This window comes from Nicotiana tomentosiformis, chromosome 9 (genome assembly GCF_000390325.3).
Source record: "Nicotiana tomentosiformis chromosome 9, ASM39032v3, whole genome shotgun sequence".
Lineage (NCBI taxonomy): Eukaryota > Viridiplantae > Streptophyta > Magnoliopsida > Solanales > Solanaceae > Nicotiana > Nicotiana tomentosiformis.
This window is the reverse complement of record NC_090820.1, coordinates 94,928,161-94,947,745: the sequence shown is the minus strand read 5'-3', so window position 1 is coordinate 94,947,745 and position 19,585 is coordinate 94,928,161. Positions and strand designations below refer to the sequence as shown.

The 19,585-nt window shown below is 32.3% G+C and overlaps 1 protein-coding gene across 1 annotated transcript; it reads left to right on the top strand.

Annotated features, from left to right (window-relative positions):
• The first annotated feature begins 10,784 nt into the window (after positions 1-10,784).
• On the top strand, positions 10,785-18,778 carry LOC104107409 (protein PIN-LIKES 7). The gene is made up of 11 exons (XM_009616205.4): positions 10,785-10,990; positions 13,600-13,861; positions 14,183-14,262; positions 14,394-14,518; positions 14,786-14,907; positions 15,289-15,501; positions 16,094-16,204; positions 16,320-16,420; positions 16,889-16,941; positions 18,066-18,251; positions 18,383-18,778. Exons 2-11 carry the CDS (start codon positions 13,727-13,729, stop codon positions 18,505-18,507), a joined length of 1,251 nt encoding a protein of 416 aa, XP_009614500.1. The 5' UTR covers positions 10,785-10,990; positions 13,600-13,726; the 3' UTR covers positions 18,508-18,778.
• Positions 18,779-19,585: the final 807 nt, after the last annotated feature.

The window sequence follows — 19,585 nt, the reverse complement described above, 5'->3', positions numbered from 1 at the left end:
TATATATATATATATATATATATATATATATATATATATATATGTGTGTGTGTGTGTGTGTGTGTGTGTGTGTGTGCGTGTGCGCGCACGCGCGCGCTCCATCCCCACAAAAAAATTAGTCAAAACAATTTATTATACGGTACTTACAAGTACAAATAACTTGAGTTTAAAGAATAAAGTTTTTTACATGGAGGAACAAAAAGGATGACTAACCGGCAATTTGAATTTTGAACTTGCTGCTATGAAGGAGAATGAAGTTGAACTTGCTGGTATTGTATTTGTAAAAAAAATTAAATATTCGTTGCTTTTTGGGAGATATCAGCAGACTAGCGGACAAGATAAAGAATTTGAAAAGACCATAAATTAGGGCTTCAATCAATAAAAAAAGGTCTTGACTTTTAAATTTAATACATTTCAGTTCCTTTTTAAAACTTTTGAGTAATTACCAAGCTCACTTTTGAGATTTTTGGTATTATATGAACGACTTATTCAACAAATTTATTTTAATTTGAAAAAATCTCTAGGGCTTACGCCTCACAAAAAAAATATCACTTGAATGCTCGGGCGTACTCCCCGAACGTGCGGGCGTACGCCTCTTGAGATTTTCGCCCCACATCATCGCTTCGGGGTGTTTTTAGTGTGTCTCGCCCTAGGACTCATCCCGAAAACGCCTTTTAAAACACTGGTCGGTACTAACCCAATTGAAATCCCAAATGCAAAAGGTGAAAATCAGTCTTTGCTGGTGATGAATATTGAGCTAAGAGTGAGTCACATGGCAACTCATCTCATTCATTATTAGTCTTAATTAATTTGTTGCATCTCATCTTTCCAACTCCAGTGCAATGCGTGACATATTCAAACCCCGAATTTGGTGCATTTAATTTATTTTAAGTAATTACTTATAGCATATGTTTTTATATTAGCCATGTAATAAAGAATAATGATATGTCATTATACGAAGTTGCCATCATATAGTGTCTTTAAGAAAATTCTACGCCTTATCAACTTGTTTTTCAAGTTTACCATAGTAAAGGCAACTGAATTTATCCTTACTGAGCAAATTAAATACGATTGTAGAGATTAGGTAAAAGAAAAAAAAAAGACAATTTAGGTTCTACAAAAAGTATTTGAACTAAATCCTGAGGAAAAAGTTATTTTCCTTCAAAATAATTTAATGCAATTCTCAATTTATAATAGTTTAAACTTTCATGCAATCCAATATAGCCCTAAAAATGATGTCTTTTTATATTTAAAATAATTTAATTATAAAATTTCTCTTTTACTCTTAATGAGATAATTTATAACCACAAAAATAGCTTAGGAATATTTTAGACACAACTTTCAAAAGTCTTCTTTTCTTTTCGGTGAAAATCATTTACATCCTTTTAACTTTGCTTTTCTCCCCTTCTACTCCGCCACCTCCCTACCCCCACCCCCACCCCCACATTGAGCAATTGTCATTCTCCCCCTCATTTTTTAATTAATTTTTTAAATGCCTATTTTAACCTCTATATTATCAATTTTTATCTTTCTTTTAAATTTTTCTTAATATCATTATATTTTTCTCATTTTTGTAGTATCTATGTGTTAACCGAAAAATGGATAGAGTTGAATTTGTACGTAATTCTAAGAAAATGTGGTATAACTTGACATAAATCGTAAGAGTAAATAAGAATATCGAATATCGACTGTAAGGATAAAAAATAAGCAAAGTTGAAAAGATGATGATTTATGGATTAAGCAAGATGAATCAACCTTATGAAGCTGAAAAGGGATAATTCTTCAATATGGGAGTATATGATATATGAGTTATAATGTATGCAAAAACTTCCCCCTTTACAGAAATATAGTCATCCCTCTTATAGTGGAGGGATCCTACTTTAGATATAATTAAAAATACATAGTGGGGAACCCATGATAAGTCAATTTTTCCTTAATTCCCGCTGAGGTTCTTTCCCTTAGTGCGGTTGTAACGGCTCTTGTCTACGAGCTCGATCTTGATCGGACTCGGTATTGGTCGGTTTCCAGTTTTAGAGCTCGATGCGGGTTTGAGCTCGATGTTGACTCGGGGCCCAGTAATAGGCCGGTATTGGTTGGCCTTTGGCCCTTAAGATCGATTCCACCGCTTCTCATCATAGTTCGATTTGGACTCGAGCTCGATAATGACTTGGAGCTCGGTATTCGACTTGTCCTGAAACTCGAAGCTCGTTTGTGCCTTCTTCGAATCCCATCTCGGTATTATGAAGACTTTCTTTGGTTCATTATGTTCCCATCTCGATCAGTCGTACGAAGGCCGAAATCAATTTCTAATGTATGCACTATGTTATGAGCTTGCCTATATAATAACTAAATTGCATTTTTAAAATAAAAAGGTAATCAAGCATGCGATTTAATGATGTTGAATAATAAAAATGATAAGCGGAATAAAACAAATTACTCATATCAATAATTTTCTTAATAGTACTTAAATTTCCCAAGCGAAAGATGAAGAGTTTGATTAAAAGCAATTACCTAAACTAACTTAGTAAAATTTGACAATGGAAGTACTGACCAAAAGAGTATTTACTTTTATATCTACCTATTCTAAATGACATTCAAGAGAAAAACAGTATGTTTAAGCAATAATCATGTATGCGATTTAGAATTTTTATTTCCTAAATGAAAAATTATTTCTATGCCTTCTTGAATATACTAACCTAGTATGTAGAATTTAGTTTTATTTTTTAAGTGAGCATATCTCTCTTTTTGAATTTAAATTATAATCTTGGCGAGATTTGAAAATTATCGTAAAAGTAACGGGTTTTGTTTAGTATTTCAATTTGGTGTATGCACCACTTTACTCTTGTATAGACAGTTAGACATTTAGAAGAACTATTCAATCATATAATCAATTAGAACTCTCAAAAGACTTTTCGTTTTTCCCCTTAAAATTGTTGACTTCCATAACCACAAATATGTACACGTGGATGTTTAAATCATTCCAGAAACATAACACTTGCAGTTACTTAAATAAGTAGGATGAATTTGTGAGTGGTATCATGGTGATACAACAACAACAACCCAGTATCTCTACCCTAGGATAGAGAGGTTGTTTTCGATAGACCCTCAGCTCCCTCCCTTCAAGAACTTCCCAACTTGCTCTTGGGGTGACTCGAACTCACAACCTCTTGGTTGAAAATAGAGGGTGCTCACCACTAAAACAACTTACTCTTGTCAAAACTTAGAAGCATATATATTTTCCTATTAATAAGTTATTTTAGAACATTATATGATTTTTAATGAAAAATGTAGTATTTTTTGGTTGCAATTATGAGCGATACAAAAAAGTGCTTATTTTAACCATTAGGTTCGCAAGTCGTAATGTTCAATTGATCAATATTTTAAAGTTATTATATTAAGTATTTTATTTGTGTAATATTATTCTCCCTTTTGTTGATATCGTTAATTATAGGGAAAATGGTCAAATATATCCCTCTACTTTGGTATATTGTTCATATCTACTCTCCGTTATATTATGGGATCAAATATACCTCTCATTTAAATGGAGGGACACGTGTCATCGTCCTATTAGTCAATTCTGAATATCTCCTAATTAATTAAAAAGACTCATACCCATTACTCATACCCGAAAAGCAATTTTCTAAAGCAATTTTTGTTTTTTGTAAAAACTGAAAAAAAAAAAACGAAAATATTTTTTTTCAGTTTTTACAAAAAAAAAATGCTTTAAAAAACTGAAAAATATTTTCTAAAGCAATTTATTTGTAAAAACTGGAAAAAAAAATATTTTTATTTTTTTAATTTTTTCAGTTTTTACAAAAATATTGCTTTAAAATTTACTTTTCGAGTAATTTAAAGCATTTTTGTATTAAAAATTCAGTATTTTAAAGTATTTTTTTTGTAAAAACTAAAAAAAAAAAATATTTTCGTTTATTTTCAGTTTTTAGTAAAAATAATTTTAGTTTTTACAAAAAAATATAATTGTTTTTCGGGTATGGATAATGGGTATGTGTAATGAGTATGTGTCTTTTTAATTAATTAAGAGATATTTAAAATTAGTCAATAAGACGATGACACGTGTCCCTCCGTTTAAATGAGAGATATATTTGAACCCAAAGTATTACGGCAGACGTATATTTGAACTCATAGTATAACAAAGAATAGATATAAATAATATACCAAAATAGAGGGATTATATTTGATCATTTTCCCTTAATTATATTACTTGCATTATATTGGGAGGAAGAAAGTTTATCAACAATCTAAAGATAAAAAGGGTCATTTCTCCAAAGTGAAACTTCAATGAGTAGACACCTCATTCTTGTGGGGCCAACAGTAATGAGATGACTTGGCAGGCAAAGTGACACGTTTGGAGGCCATAAACATAAAGTAATGAGATATCAAAAGGTGGGCAAATTGGTCTTCACAAACCAAAAATAACTAAAAGGGCTACAGTAGTAATACACAGTGGTCCAATCAAAATAACATAGAGATAGGTAAAATTCAATGCAAACACACAGCCCGACCCTAAGCTCCTCAACTGTCCCTTATATATAAGTAGAAATAGAATATAGAATTTTGGATTCTAGTAATATAGAGAATTAAAGTGTAATACAAAAATATAACTGTTTATATAGTACTACTACTCAATCATATGACGGAGGTGCATATTATAATTTGCACTAATTTTTTTCACAAACATTTGCAATTAACTGGCTCTTGAAGGTTAGCTTCGTCTTTTAAAAAAAAAAATTAAAAGTACAAATAATTCTAGGTGTTTCTCAAGGCACAAAGGTTTTCCCTAGCTAGTTGCCATCAATGGACACAATAATTGTCCAGCCTAGCAGAGTTATACAATCATTTTTCTTTAGTTTCTCTCTCTCTCCACTATTCTTATTTAGGCCCGATTAAATTCGAATTCGTGCCGAAAATTTTAATATTGGGGAATAAAGCATGCTCTAATAAAAAGGCGACTTCATATATCCATGACATCGATTATGGATGAAGACGAGTTTACCACTCCACTGCAATCCATATTTGTTGGATTATAGGATCATCGTCGATTTCATTTGGTTTCTATTACCGGTGGTGGATCTACATGATCACTTATAGGTGCTCAAACACCCATTATCTTTGACCAGATTTAGTAAATTTATATAGGCAATTATAAAAAAAAATTAAGACAAATATTGAGTTAGCACTCACTATTAATTTTTTTTTCCTCGTCTTTGAGAATTTTTATCGTCGAGCACCCATGACTTTAAAATCTTAGATCCGCAACTGTCTATTATCCCGCAGCAAAGCTAGAAATAGAAGAGAACTCAATTGAATCGCTTCATCCAAAAATTATACGGTACAAATATGATAAAAATAAATAATCTTTTTGCTAGATATATAAAATATTGAACCTGTTATAAATATATTATATTATTGATGTTCATTTAGTACTCCGTTAGAAAAAAGTTTCCTGAAGAAGCTTATCCATATGGGACTCCGCCGTAAATATGTTTATCTATATAGTACTTTATTGGAAATAAGGCTCCTGAAGAAACTTATCCTTTCGGTACTCCGTTATGGATAAATATTACCACCAGTAGAAGATTATCTATATCTGGTACAATATCATTTTATAAGCAGCTTGCTTTAGCAGCTTACAAGCAGCTTGCAGTAGCAGCTTACACAGCAGCTTCCTTTCTTTTATAAATAGAGGAGTTTTCAGTTCATTATGTACATCAGTTTGAAATTGAATAATATATCAGTTTCTCTCTATACTTGTCTTTACTTTACAGTTTTTATTTTATAACACGTTATCAGCACGAGACTCTGCCATCTCGAGCAAATACTTTGAAAGTATTAGAGGTACGAACTTTCTTTTTCTAAATAATGTCAAATCTTTCTAAACTTGAGTTTGTAGCCCTGGATATATCACGCAAAAGTTACATGTCTTGGGTGCTTGATGCTGAAATTCATCTTGATGCGATGGGTCTGGCAGACACCATCATGGACAAAAATCAAGCATCAAATCAAGACCGTGCCAAAGCAATGATATTCCTATGCCATCACCTTGATAAAGGCTTGAAAATGAAATATCTCACTATTAAAGATCCAGTCATACTGTGGAATAATTTGAAAGATAGATATGACCACCTGAAGATGGTCATTCTTCCACAGACACGTTATGATTGGACTCATCTAAGGCTACAAGATTTTAAATTTATCAGTGAGTATAATTCTGTTATGTTCAGAATTATTTCCCAATTGAAATTATGTGGTGATAATATTACTGATCATGATATGTTGGAAAAACTTTCACCACTTTTCATGCCTCGAATATGCTCCTGCAGCAGCAATATCGAGAGATGAGATTCAAAAAGTATTTTGAACCTATCTCTATCTTCTTGTAGCCGAGCAACATAATGGGCTATTAATGAAAAACCATAAAAGTCGACATATTGGTTCTTGTCCATTCCCTGAAGTGAATGAGACGAACTTCCACCAAGCTAAGCGTGGAAGATGACGTAGCTCCAGTCGTTGTCATGGCCATGGTCGGAGAAGAAACTCTAATCATGGTAATAATAATGCACCAAAGAACCCTCCTCACCACCAGCAGTGGAAAAGAAAAGAACAAAAGCATGAAGCGGTGCAAACAGCAAAGACAAAAAATGCATGTTATAGATGTGGAGGAAAAAGGCATTGGTCACGTACCTGTCATACGCCAAAGCACCTGGTTGAGCTGTATCAAGCCTCCCTGAAGAAGACGGAGAAAAATGCTGAAACAAATTTTATTTCTGAAGATAATTTAGACTTCATGCATTTGGATGTATCTGATTACTTTACACTCCCGGAAGGAGAAACAAGTCATGTGATCGGTGATGAATCTGTAGAAATGTAAATATTTTAATTTTTGTTGTTTGTAATAGATAGTATGGTTATGTAATTGTTGTATATAATTAAAAGTTATGCTTTGATAATTATGTTTACTATCATATTTATTTTGTTTATGTCATTTTGAAGAATATGGATATTCCTCAAATTATGTTTGGATCAAAGACCAATCATGAAGATATTTGTGTAATTGATAATGGAACAACTCATGCCATATTAAAAAATCAAAAATATTTTTCTTATTTGCATAAGGAAAAAATAAATGTTTCAACAATTTCTGGTAATATAAGTTTGATTGAAGGCTCCGGAAGAGTCACTATATTTATGTCTAAGGGAACAAAACTTATTATAGACAATGCATTATTCTCCTCTAAGTCCCGAAGAAACTTGTTGAGTTTTATAGATATCCGCCGAAATGGGTATCATATTGAGATGATAGATGAAATGAGTATGGAGTATCTTTGTATTACAAAGAATATTTCTGGCCAGAAGTGCATTGTAGAAAAGTTACCAACTCTATCTTCTGGTTTATACTATTCAAAGATTAGTACAGTTGAAGCACACTCTATCGTAAACCAGAAGTTTACTGATTCAAATTATTTTCTGCTTTGGCATGGCCGTTTGGGCCATCCCAGATCAATAATGATGAGACGAATTCCTGAAAATTCGAGTGGACATCTATTAAAAAGCCTGAAGATTCTTACAAATAATGAATTTTCTTGTGATGCTTGTTATGATCACTAGACCATCACCAATAAAGGTTGGCATTGAAGACCCTGCCTTTTTAGAGCGTATACATGAGAATATATGTGGACTTATTCACCCACCAAGTGAATTATTTAGATATTTTATGGTCCTAATAGATGCATCTTCAAGATGGTCTCATGTGTGCCTACTATCATCTCGCAACCTGGCGTTTGCAAAGCTAATATCCCAAATAATTCGATTAAGGGTACAATTCTGAGATTATCCTATAAAGACTATTCTCCTTGATAATGCCGGAGAATTCTCATCTCAAACTTTTGATGATTATTGTCTATCAGTTGGGATAAAAGTTGAACATCTTGTAGCTTATGTTTATACTCAAAATGGCCTTGCAGAGTCCTTTATTAAACGCCTGCAATTGATAATAAGACCACTACTTATGAAAATAAAATTGCCCACTACTGTTTGGGGCCATGCTATCTTGCATGCAGTATCACTTATCCGTCTTAGACCGATACATTATAATAAATATTCTCCGTTATAATTAGTTTTTGGTCATAAACCAGATATTGCCCATCTATGAATTTTTGGATGTGTTGTATATGTGTCAGTAGCACCACCACAACGCAGTAAGATGTGCCCACAGAGAAGGTTAAGAATATATGTTGGGTTTGAATCACCCTCTATTATTCGCTATCTTGAACCATTGAAGAGAGATTTATTTACTGCTCGATTTGCAGATTGTCGGTTTGATGAAATAAATTTCCCATAATTAGGAGGAGAGAAAAAGGAAATCAAAAGAGAAATTGTGTGAAAAGTTTCGTCGTTATCTTATTTTGATCCACGTACCCCTATATGTAATCAAGAGGTCCAGAAGAGCATCCATTTACAAAATATAGCAAATCAAATACCAGACGCATTTACTGATTTGAATAGGATAACTAAGTTACATATCCCTGTAGAGAATGTGCCTATCCGAATTGATGTCCCAGCAGGACCATCTACTAGCATGAGAGCTAGTGAACCTAAAGCACGCCTGGAGCGTGGTAGGTCTTTGGGTTCTAAGGATCGAAATCCTCGAAAAAGAAAATCGACAAATGATAACGACACTATGAAGGGATCTCCTGAAGAGACCTAAGATCTGATTAGTTCTGAGATTCCTGAAAAAATCAATGAACCCAAGACTCAAGTGAGCGAGAAACTTTTAATAAGTTCTACTGGTGATGAGATTAATTTAAATCGATCTGAAATAGTGGTGGATAATATTTTTGCATATAATGTTGCACTTAGCATTATGGAAGATAGTGAGGATTTTGAACCCCGATCTGTCGAAGAATGTCGACAAAGATCTGATTGGCCAAAATGGCAAGGGGCAATTCAATCAGAATTGAACGCACTTACTAAAAGAGAGGTCTTTGGACCAGTAGTCCAAACACCTATAGGTATAAAACCAGTTGGTCATAAATGGTTTTTTGTGCGAAAAAGGAATGACAAAAATGAAGTTGAAAGATACAAGGCTCGCCTTGTCACACAAGGATTCTCACAACGACCTGGAGTCGATTATGAAGAAACATATTCACCCGTTATGGGTGCCATAATATTTCGATATCTCATCAGTTTAACCTTACGTGAAAAGCTTGAAATACATCTAATGGATGTGGTTACAGCTTATCTGTACTGGTCACTTGATAATGAAATTTACATGAAAATCCCTGAAGGATTTATAATGCCTGAAGCATATTCAAAATCTCGGAAAATGTACTCAATCAGATTACAAAGATCTTTGTACGGTTTAAAGCAATCTAGGCGCATGTGGTATAATCGCCTCAGTGAATATTTGCTGAAAGAGGGTTATATAAATGATGTTATTTGTCCATGTATTTTTATAAAGAAAATGACATCCGAATTTGTTATACTTGTTGTTTATGTTGATGAAATAAATCTTGTTGGAACTCCAAAAGAGCTCCAAAAGGCAATTGAATATCTTAAGAACGAATTTGAGATGAAAGATCTTGGAAAGACAAAACTTTGACTTGGTCTACAAATTGAACGTTTAGCAGACAGGATCTTTATCCATCAATCTACCTATACAGAAAGGGTCTTAAAACGCTTTTACATGGACAAAGCACACCCATTGAGTACACTAATGGTTGTTCGATCACTTGAAGTGAATAAGAATTTGTTCCGACTTCCAGAAGAGGATGAGGAACTCCTTGATCCCGAAGTACCCTATCTCAGTGCAATTTGTGCACTAATGTATCTTGCTAATGCTACAAGGTCTGACATAGCATTTTTTATTAATTTACTAGCAAGATATAGTTCTTCTCATACACAAAGACATTGGAACGTGATTAATCATATATTGCGATATTTAAAGGGAACTCTTGATATGAGTTTATTTTATGCTAACAAAGATAGTGCAGACCTTGTTGGTTATGCAGATGCAGGTTATTTATCTGATCCCCCTAAAGCTAGATCTCAAACCGAATACATATTTACATGTGGAGGTACTGTCATATCATGGCGCTCCACAAAGCAATCTATTGTTGCTACTTCTTCAAATCATGCTGAGATAATAGCTATTCATGAACCAAGTAGGGAATGCGTATGGTTGAGATCAATAATTCATTATATTCGAGAAAAATGTGGTTTGGAATGTGAGAAAAGACCCACAATTTTATACGAAGACAATAATGCATGCATAGCCCAATTAAGAGGAACATTTATAAAAGGAGCTAGAACAAAATATATTTCACCAAAATTATTCTACACACACGATCTTCAGAAAAATGGTGACATTGATGTGCAACAAATCCGTTCAATTGACAATCCGGCAGATTTATTCACTAAATCTTTGCCAACTTCACCTTTTGACAAGATGAATATATCAGTTTCTCTATATACTTGTCTTTACTTTACGGTCTTTATTTAATACGACAAACCTTAATATAAAAGATTCTCAATATCATATTTGCATTTTTCCAAATCCCACTACTAATACGCGACTACTGATTAGTCGGCTTATATGTAAAAAAAAGTATATATATTTCCATCACTATTGCACAACTACTAATTAGTAGGCTTTTTATGTTAAAAATATTATTGCACTCTCCCATTCTGAAAAAATAAAAAAATAAAAAAATTGCAGATGCAAAACGTAGTATATCAGGACGCTAACACCACGCCTATTTAAGGTCAGACTAGAGTTGGCAATAATATTTCTCTCCCACCTTTTGGAGTCTCACTCTATTCTTTCTCTGAGTGGGATTTAATTTTATATTTTGAGTTTATAAGTTCTAAATTTTAATATTTTAAATTGATAAAAGTAGGATTTTTAATACAAATATAAGTTTTGGGAAAAACTATAACTCCGCCTCAGCATCAAACCCAGGCTTAATTCCAGGTTTTCCTCCTTTGCCACCTTTCTTTCATTTATTTATTTTTTATGTTAATTCTCTTGCCAATGCCTCTGTGTTAAATTTTTGTATTCAATTAGTCTCCTTCTACCTTTGTATTTTCTTTTGTTTTTTTGGGTTGGTTGATTGTGTGAATTGTGTGAAATTACGACGAATTCTGATGCATTGGACTTATCTTTTTGCTGTAATTAAGAAGTTTTTATGAATGAGATTGCAGTGCTGACTTATTTCTGAATTAAGAATAATGGATTTCGTTCTCTCTTAATTATTCATTTATTATTAATTTCATGTTTGTGATTTTCTTAAGTATTAATTCACTGTTGATTTATCAGTCTTCTCTAGCAATGGTTATATGCATGAAAAAGAAGCAGATATAATAGACACCTAATATAAGTTTAAGTTTCAGGCACAAACAATATAAAAGTGTTTACTCAACCAGATTTTAGATTACTTATGAAGCGATTCCATGTGAATTTTTATGATAAAAATATATAGATAATTTAATTAAAATAAAATAATCTGCTGTTATGGATTAAAATTCATTCATAATGAAATATATCAATTTATATATATATATATATATATATATATATATACATACATACATACATACATACATATACACTTAAGTTCTACTTAGCTTTATAACTTGTTTTTCATTCCTTTTTTTTTCCCTAATGAGTGCTCTTGCACATGAAAATGAGTTGTCAATATACGTACTAATTATGTTTGTTTTTTTAATGTCTTCTTTGAGATTAACTTGGTTGACCGCACATGAACTAGATTAATTTTAGAATAGAAATACTAAATTAATGACATTTTGCTATAAAAATGTTTGACTTAAGTTCACTTTGTTTTGTTGTAATTAATCGCATAACTTCCGGAAAAGGCAAATATCTTCTATGATCTTGAATCTTGCTGTCAAGTTTCATTACCATTAATTTCATTTCTTCTACAAGTTTTCCTTCTTTTGGGTGATCTTTTTGTGCTTTTTTTTTATAAATTGGGACACCATAACAGCTGTTAGGTAACTCTGTCCATTGAAGTTTTGAGTTTGAGAAATGAAAAGAAATCGAGGTCGACCTTGTAATCTTCCAATCACTTCATTGTCCATTAGGTTACATCCAGCGAGATAAGTTATAGTGATAACTATCACCAAAGCCAGGACTATGAGTTCGTGGAAACTTCTTAGCTTGTGTGATTGGCTTAGGGCAGACTATGAGTTCATCTGAATTTATAACTTTCGACAAGGAGTATAGAATATATGTAAAAACCTATTGAAATTTTAGTAAATAATAAATCTCAACCCATAATTTTAATAGTATAATGAATTTAATGCTAAAATATTTATGTTATTTTTTGTTGTTGTTGTTGTTGGTTAACTCTTTTGTTTTAGGAGAGGCTGGGCTTTAGTGCTCTGATTAAGGTCACAAATTTATTGAATTTCTTCACACTATTAGTTTCTTGTTGTATCTGACAGCTAAGGCATGAAATTGGTACTGGTAGGTTAATATTTTGGTATTTTTAAGTTAAAAATGTGTTTGAAAAGTAACAACAATAATATACCCAGTGCAATCCCATAAATAGAATTTGGAGAGAATAGTGTATACGCAGATCTTATCCCTACCTTATAAGGTTAGAGAAGTTGTTTCCGATAGAACATCGGCCCAAGAAATTCCTAATAATAAGTTTCATTAACAAATCTTTTCTTAATATAAGAACTTATATAAAGCAGAAATCAGATCTTCAACTTTCAAATACTCGGTCAAATAAAATAATTTCAGAAAAACGGATGATTTCCAAACTAAATCACCAATAAAATAAGTTTTGAAAAGCGAACTTCTGCACATGCGATATCTTTTTTTCTTTTTTCTTTTTAACATCTTCCTAATTAAGAAGATTTATAGTATTTTTATATTTTTTTTCCAGCGTAATTTGAATCCAGAAATTAACGATTATGGATAAATGTGTTTTTACCGACTGAGCAACCGCTCAGAGATAAAGCAAAACAATATTGTAGTAAGAAAGTTGGTTGGTATAGACTCTAGTGCGTGAAATAGACAGGTATGACATTTATATCATTATGAACTACAAGTATGACCCTCACCTTCATTATTGGTTCCAACTGCTGTTGTGACTTCTAGTACTGTATTAATTGTTACTGAGTAGATAGAAGGTAGAATTTATGAGTTTTCGGCCAAAAATATTTACATCAGCCCAATATATATAAATATACATTAATCACTACAAACAAAAATTACACACAAAACTGCTACTAATAAATTTGAATTTGCTTTTATATATATGCACCTACGAAAAGGATCTTATTGCAGACGAAACGAGAGTTCTACGTATATCTTCTTGGCACATATAGGCGGATCTATGACGAATTTTATGAATTCAACTGAATTTTTTTTCTTACTTGAACTATGTATACATATAAAAAGAGAAAATTAAGATGTATACATCTGATAATCGTTGATCACACTCATTTTGAATCTGCTGATTTTCTATTTTTCTTCTTTAATTTTGAGTTTTTGCTATTCCATATATGAACTCACTTTGTCTTGGTTTTTCTTGTTACTGGCTCTTTCAGGATGTTTTGAGACAATCTACTAGAGTTTACAAGTAGTATCAAATTGTGCAAAAAGGAGTTACAGCTCTTTTTAAATACAATTAATTTTGTTGAGATTTAATTAGAGAAAAGAATATCAAGAATAAAGATGGGGTTTTGGACATTATTTGAGGTGGCATCCATGCCAATATTGCAAGTACTCCTCATAAGTATTTTAGGTGCTTTAATGGCCACTGATTATCTCAAGCTTCTTCACTCTGATGCCCGAAGATCTCTTAATAAAGTAAGAATTTTCTTTATTTTCTAAGTATTAATTTTCTTTTATATTTATTTTGGGAATATGTATATGCATTGGCTTCCTATTTACTACTTACTTTACTATATCATCAATTTCTTAAGTTTATATACATTCAAACATCTCTATAACAGTCTCATCTGTTCCCATATTTTTGGATGTTATTGTGCAGTGTTGTTGTAGAGAACATATATTATAATATAATATGAAAATTAGTTCCAAAGAAAACTTGACCATTATAGTGAAATACTATTATAAAGGGTAGCTGTTATAAAGAGGTATGACTGTATTTTATATGTCTCGATGTAGATAGTGTTCGTGATATTTACGCCTTCGTTAATGTTTGCAAGTTTGGCAAAGACTGTCACCTTGGACGACATTATCTCATGGTACGTACTAACAAATTTGAACTTTTAATTCAATATTAATATTATTCCTTTGGTGATCATGTTTAAGACTAGTCAAAAAGCAAGGTTTGATGTTAATACACTAAAGTTCTTAATTAATTATTGTGTGTCAGGTGGTTTATGCCCATTAATATAGGGCTAACATTTCTAGTTGGAGGAATTCTTGGATGGTTAGTTGTGAAAATACTGAAGCCAGAGCTACATTTAGAGGGACTCATTATTGCTACATGCTCAGCAGGTACACATTTGTCAATTTATTGGCAACTTCTTCCCCGCAAAAGAATTAGTTACGAACTTCGTCCCTAATCAGTTGCTAAATCGCTTGTAGCTAACGGAATTTCTTGATAATCTAACGTTAAATAGGATTAACAATGGATTTTTTTTGTTTAGCTACAAAATTTGTCCATCGCTAATGCTTTTTTTAGTAGTGTTCTAGCTCTTTCTTATACCATTTACCTTTATATTTTACCAGTTTCTCATCTAATAATTTATTATTTTCAAACAGGTAATTTGGGAAACCTTCTTTTGATAGTAATTCCAGCAATTTGTAAGGAGAAAGGTAGCCCGTTTGGTGATCATGGAATTTGTGCTTCTGTTGGTCTCTCTTATGCCTCTTTCTCTATGGCAGTAAGTTCTTATAATAGACTTTTTTTTCTTGGATTATTAATTTCACGTTTGGTCACTTTATTTTTCTAACCAAAATAATTCTTTTATCATATTAAAGAAACTAAATTTTAAACTTTATCCAATATAACAGTAAAGTCATTCAACTATCTTTTTGTGACACTAATGTAACTAAACTATATATGTCAATTATTTTAATGTGATAATAAAAAGAGTTTTATAACTTTAATATTTATTTATTTATTTTAATATGACAAGAAATAGTATTATAATTGTACTGTTACGATGAATAAAGTTTTATGACAATACGTAAAATTCATGCATTTATGGTCTGTAAATCAGTTATTTCTAATTCTATAACCATTAATTTTCTTGATTTTGAAGGTTGGCGGTTTCTACATATGGACTTACACATATCACCTAATAAGAAGCTCATCTGTGAAATTTAAAGCACTAAAAGCAGCTGAGGAAGATGCCTTAAAGAAACCAAATAAGGATTTTGATGCAAGTGAGAAATCTCACCTTCTTGAAGGAGTTGCCCAAGATGATCTTGTTGTTAGCATTTCACCAACAAAATATGACCCTGAAAATCAAACTGTAAAGTTCCCATTCTTTATTTTCGTTACTTTTACGTCTTTAACTTTATCCACTATAACAGTATAGTCGTTAAGCAAGCAATTGAAAGGAAGATTGGATCCTCATAATAATAGAATCACTAAATTTTAACCTCTTTAACGACAAAATCTACCCATCAAGGTGATTTTACTAGTAAAATATTGTGACTTTACTGTTATAATATGTAAAGTTAAACTATAACGTGACAAAAAAATATTTGTATACTGTTATAGTGGGTGAAATACAATTTACTTTTATGTAGCTCAAAATGATTTTGTGATTTTATTGTCATAGTGATTAAAGTTCAGAACGGGAGTCTTGGAGCTACTGTAAAGTTGTTTCCGTATGACCTATAAGTTACGGGTTCGAGCCATAGAAGCAGTCACTAATGCTTGCATTATGGTAGGCTGTATACATCACACTCCTTGGCGTGCGGACCTTCCCCGGACTCTGCGTGAACACGGGATACTTTGTACACCGAGCTGTCTTTTTTCAGCGATTAAAGTTCAGTAATCGTAATGAAATTAAAAGAAAAAAGCATATTTCTAATTCATCAATCAATGTTAACTTGCAGAAAACATGTGAAAAAGCAGACATGGAACCAAAGAAAGGGGAAGTATTATCATGGAGTAAATTTTTGCACAAAATTGTGGAGGAGCTATTGGCACCTCCAACAGTTGCAGCAGTAAGTTCTGTTTTTTATTTTACTTAATGTTTTTAATTTTCATTTGGAGTGTTCCTACAAAGATGAATAAAAAATAATAATTACTCTTTTCATTTCATTTCTTGGTAAAATCCAGATTATTGGACTTATATTTGGTTCAGTAACATGGTTGAAAAACCTGATTATTGGTAGTGCTGCTCCCCTTAGAGTTATCCAAGACTCTGTCAAATTACTTGGGTATGTTTCAATCTCCATTCTTTTATTCAAGTTGATAAAATCAAATATTTTACTCTTGCAAGAATTAACCTAAATAACTGTCCATACAACCACTTAAACTAAAACTAACCGACGAATATATAATATATGTATAACTCATATGTAATATATGTATAATCAGGTATAATCAGTGTATAAATTATGTATACTGAATAAAAAATAGCAAATTTGGCAAGCTAAAAGGGTAGCCCGGTGCACTAAGCTCCTGCTATGCGCAGGGTCCGGAGAAGGATCGGACCACAAATATCTTTTGTACGCAGTCTTACCCTGCATTTCTGCGAGAAGCTGTTTTTACGGCTTGAACCCGTGTGACCTCTCTAATGTGATTTACATTTTAAATAAGATTAATAGTAACTAATATCCAAACTCTTGCTTCATTACATTCTTGTTTTCTGTGAAATTGACATCTCACCTTCCTCTCAATGCCAGGGATGGGACCATTCCATGTATCACTCTTATACTAGGAGGAAACCTCACCCAAGGTAATACTGATGTCATTTCTTGTCCTGATGCTTAACTGAAAGTAATGATATTTTAGCTAGCATTTTTATGAGGTAGTCATATCGTAGGAATATCTCTTAGGAGTATATAATTTGTACTATAAGTCTAAGAGTTTAACTTGTATACACCGACGACTTCAAGCATAAAATATTTGAAGGGGAACCTTGGCGTAACTGGTAAAGTTACGTACAGACCTTTGTGATCCGGCCCTTCTCCAGATCCTGCGTACAGCGGGAGCTTAGTGCACCAGACTGCCCTTATTTTTACATGTTTTACCAAGTAACATGTCATTATTTTCAAGTTACTAATCTAACCATTTATGGATGGTTATATATTATTATCTTTTAGGTGACTTGATAGTGTAAAAGATCCTTCACACTGTCAGTGGATAAAATTTAAAGCTCGTTAGTGTTTTAACTTATACACTAAGGGTGGCAGTTTGAGCTCAAATCCATTTGACCCGTCCAACCCGTTCAAGGTTGGGTCGGTCATTGACCCGTCCATTTGTTAAACTCAGTCCATGTTGACCCAGCGCATCTTAGCCCATTTAAAGTTGGGCTGATTTTTAGCCCAAATTGAACAATGAGCAACTTTACTAAAATATCTTTAAAATAATTATTTTTTGCTTAATATGTCATATATGACCATAACAAAAGGAAAAAAAATCTTATTTTATAAGTAAATAGTTCAGAAGAAAATAATATACATTAATTAAAGCTTGATAAGAGTTTGGTGGGTTAGGCTATTACCCAAATTTTAGTCCATCTTGAAATAGTCCATCTCAGCCCAAGTAACTTTTGACCAGCCCATTTATTGACTCAGCCCATTTTGACCCGCCTAAAATCAGTTCAACCCGCCCATTTGACACCCGCAGACTATATTAACAATATAAGTAATTCTTACATTACCGGTGTATCGTAACATATTGTAACATGTAACCTGCCTTAGTTTCTATGTTACTAATCCATTTTTTTATGAACAATTACATATAGTTATCTTTTAAACAATACGATAATCTAAAAATATTTTACATTGTCTTGTCCTAGTTCTCAGATCTTTCTTTTGAGACAGTGAGAAGTTAACTTCTGCATTGCCAACTTGACAGGATTGAGGAAGGCAAAAGTGAAACCAATGATCATAATAACAGTTGTATGTGTGCGGTATATATTCAGTCCTCTAGTAGGAATTCTAGTTCTTAAAGGAGCTGGCAAACTAGGATTTCTTGCAGCAGATCCCCTTTACAAATTTGTATTAATGATTCAATACACATTGCCACCCGCCATGAATATCGGTACACTTCAAATGCTCTTAATTAAGTGTAAATTTAACATGTTGTAGCAAGTTATCTGTCTTATTTTCGATTAACTGTTGAGAACGATGAACTGATATATTATGATTATGGCGATATATATACTGGTGCAGGAACAATGACGCAACTATTTGACGTAGCACAAGAAGAGTGTTCAGTCCTTTTCTTGTGGACTTATTTGGTTGCAGCATTTGCACTCACTATTTGGTCCACTGTATTCATGTGGCTCTTGTCCTAATTAATGTCACAAGATCGAAGACGAAGATGAAAACAGATCCCTTTTGTTCCCCTCTTGCAAAAATGGGGTGCTTTGAAGTAATTTTCATATTATCATATACATCTAAATGTGGGTAAAAAATGTGAAATATACCATATGGAACTAGGTATTAGAAATATTTCATCCATTCATAGATATAGTGCTAGTGTGTGCTATAATTCTTTTTGTTTTTTTCCCTCCTTATTTTTGATTTTAGCTTCGATTTTTTGTCAAGTAATATTGTCTCCTTTCAGATTGTGCTTATATGGATGGAAAATATATATATAGCAATATTACTTTGACAAAATATATATAGCCATATAGCCATATAGCCAAATATATATGAACCCATCTCAATATGAAATTTCAGCACATTATGCTGGAATCTCATATATAAAAAATTTGAACTCTAGCATATTATGCTGGAGTTTTTCGGACTTTTAAGGGTGCTTTTGTCAGATTTTATCTTTATATGAACAATCGACTAAATTTCAATTACTTTTGAAATTGTGGTTATTTTTCAATTATCAATTGTACATCTGGTTATTTCTGATTTTTCTTCCCTAGATCAACATTACCAAATATTTCAGGTCCACTATTGTGTTGGGTTACTATGGCCTAAAAATACTTTTGATATGATGTGATATTGTTCGTTTTGGGCCAAGCTTATACGGTTTTTTTCGAAAAGTCTCACACTATTAAGGGGTAGTTTGGTATGATGGATAAGAAAAAATAATCCTCGGATAAAAATTTTGTATTGTTTTATCCCTTGTTTGGTTGCTAATCTTAGGATAAGCTATCTCAAGATTAAAAATAGTACTGAGATAACTTATACCTGCTAGAGAGTGGAATAGTAGCCCACGATAAAGCAGTAAAATTGATCATCCCAAGTTTAATACAATGTACTAAATAATCAATAAGAAATAATACAGGATAACAAATCACAATATAAACTTGTCTTCAAACCAAACAACCCCTAAAAATATCCAAACTCCTTATAATTAGCTTATTTTTCTTTTCTACTTTTCATATAAGACTTTGTTCAGACACCCACCCCATT

Coding starts and splice junctions, on each gene's coding strand:
- LOC104107409 (XM_009616205.4), top strand. CDS start 13,727: ATGGGGTTTTGGACATTATTTGAGGTGGCATCCATGCCAATATTGCAA. Junction 13,862..14,182: donor CCCGAAGATCTCTTAATAAA/GTAAGAATTTTC, acceptor GTCTCGATGTAG/ATAGTGTTCGTGATATTTAC. Junction 18,252..18,382: donor GCCACCCGCCATGAATATCG/GTACACTTCAAA, acceptor ATACTGGTGCAG/GAACAATGACGCAACTATTT.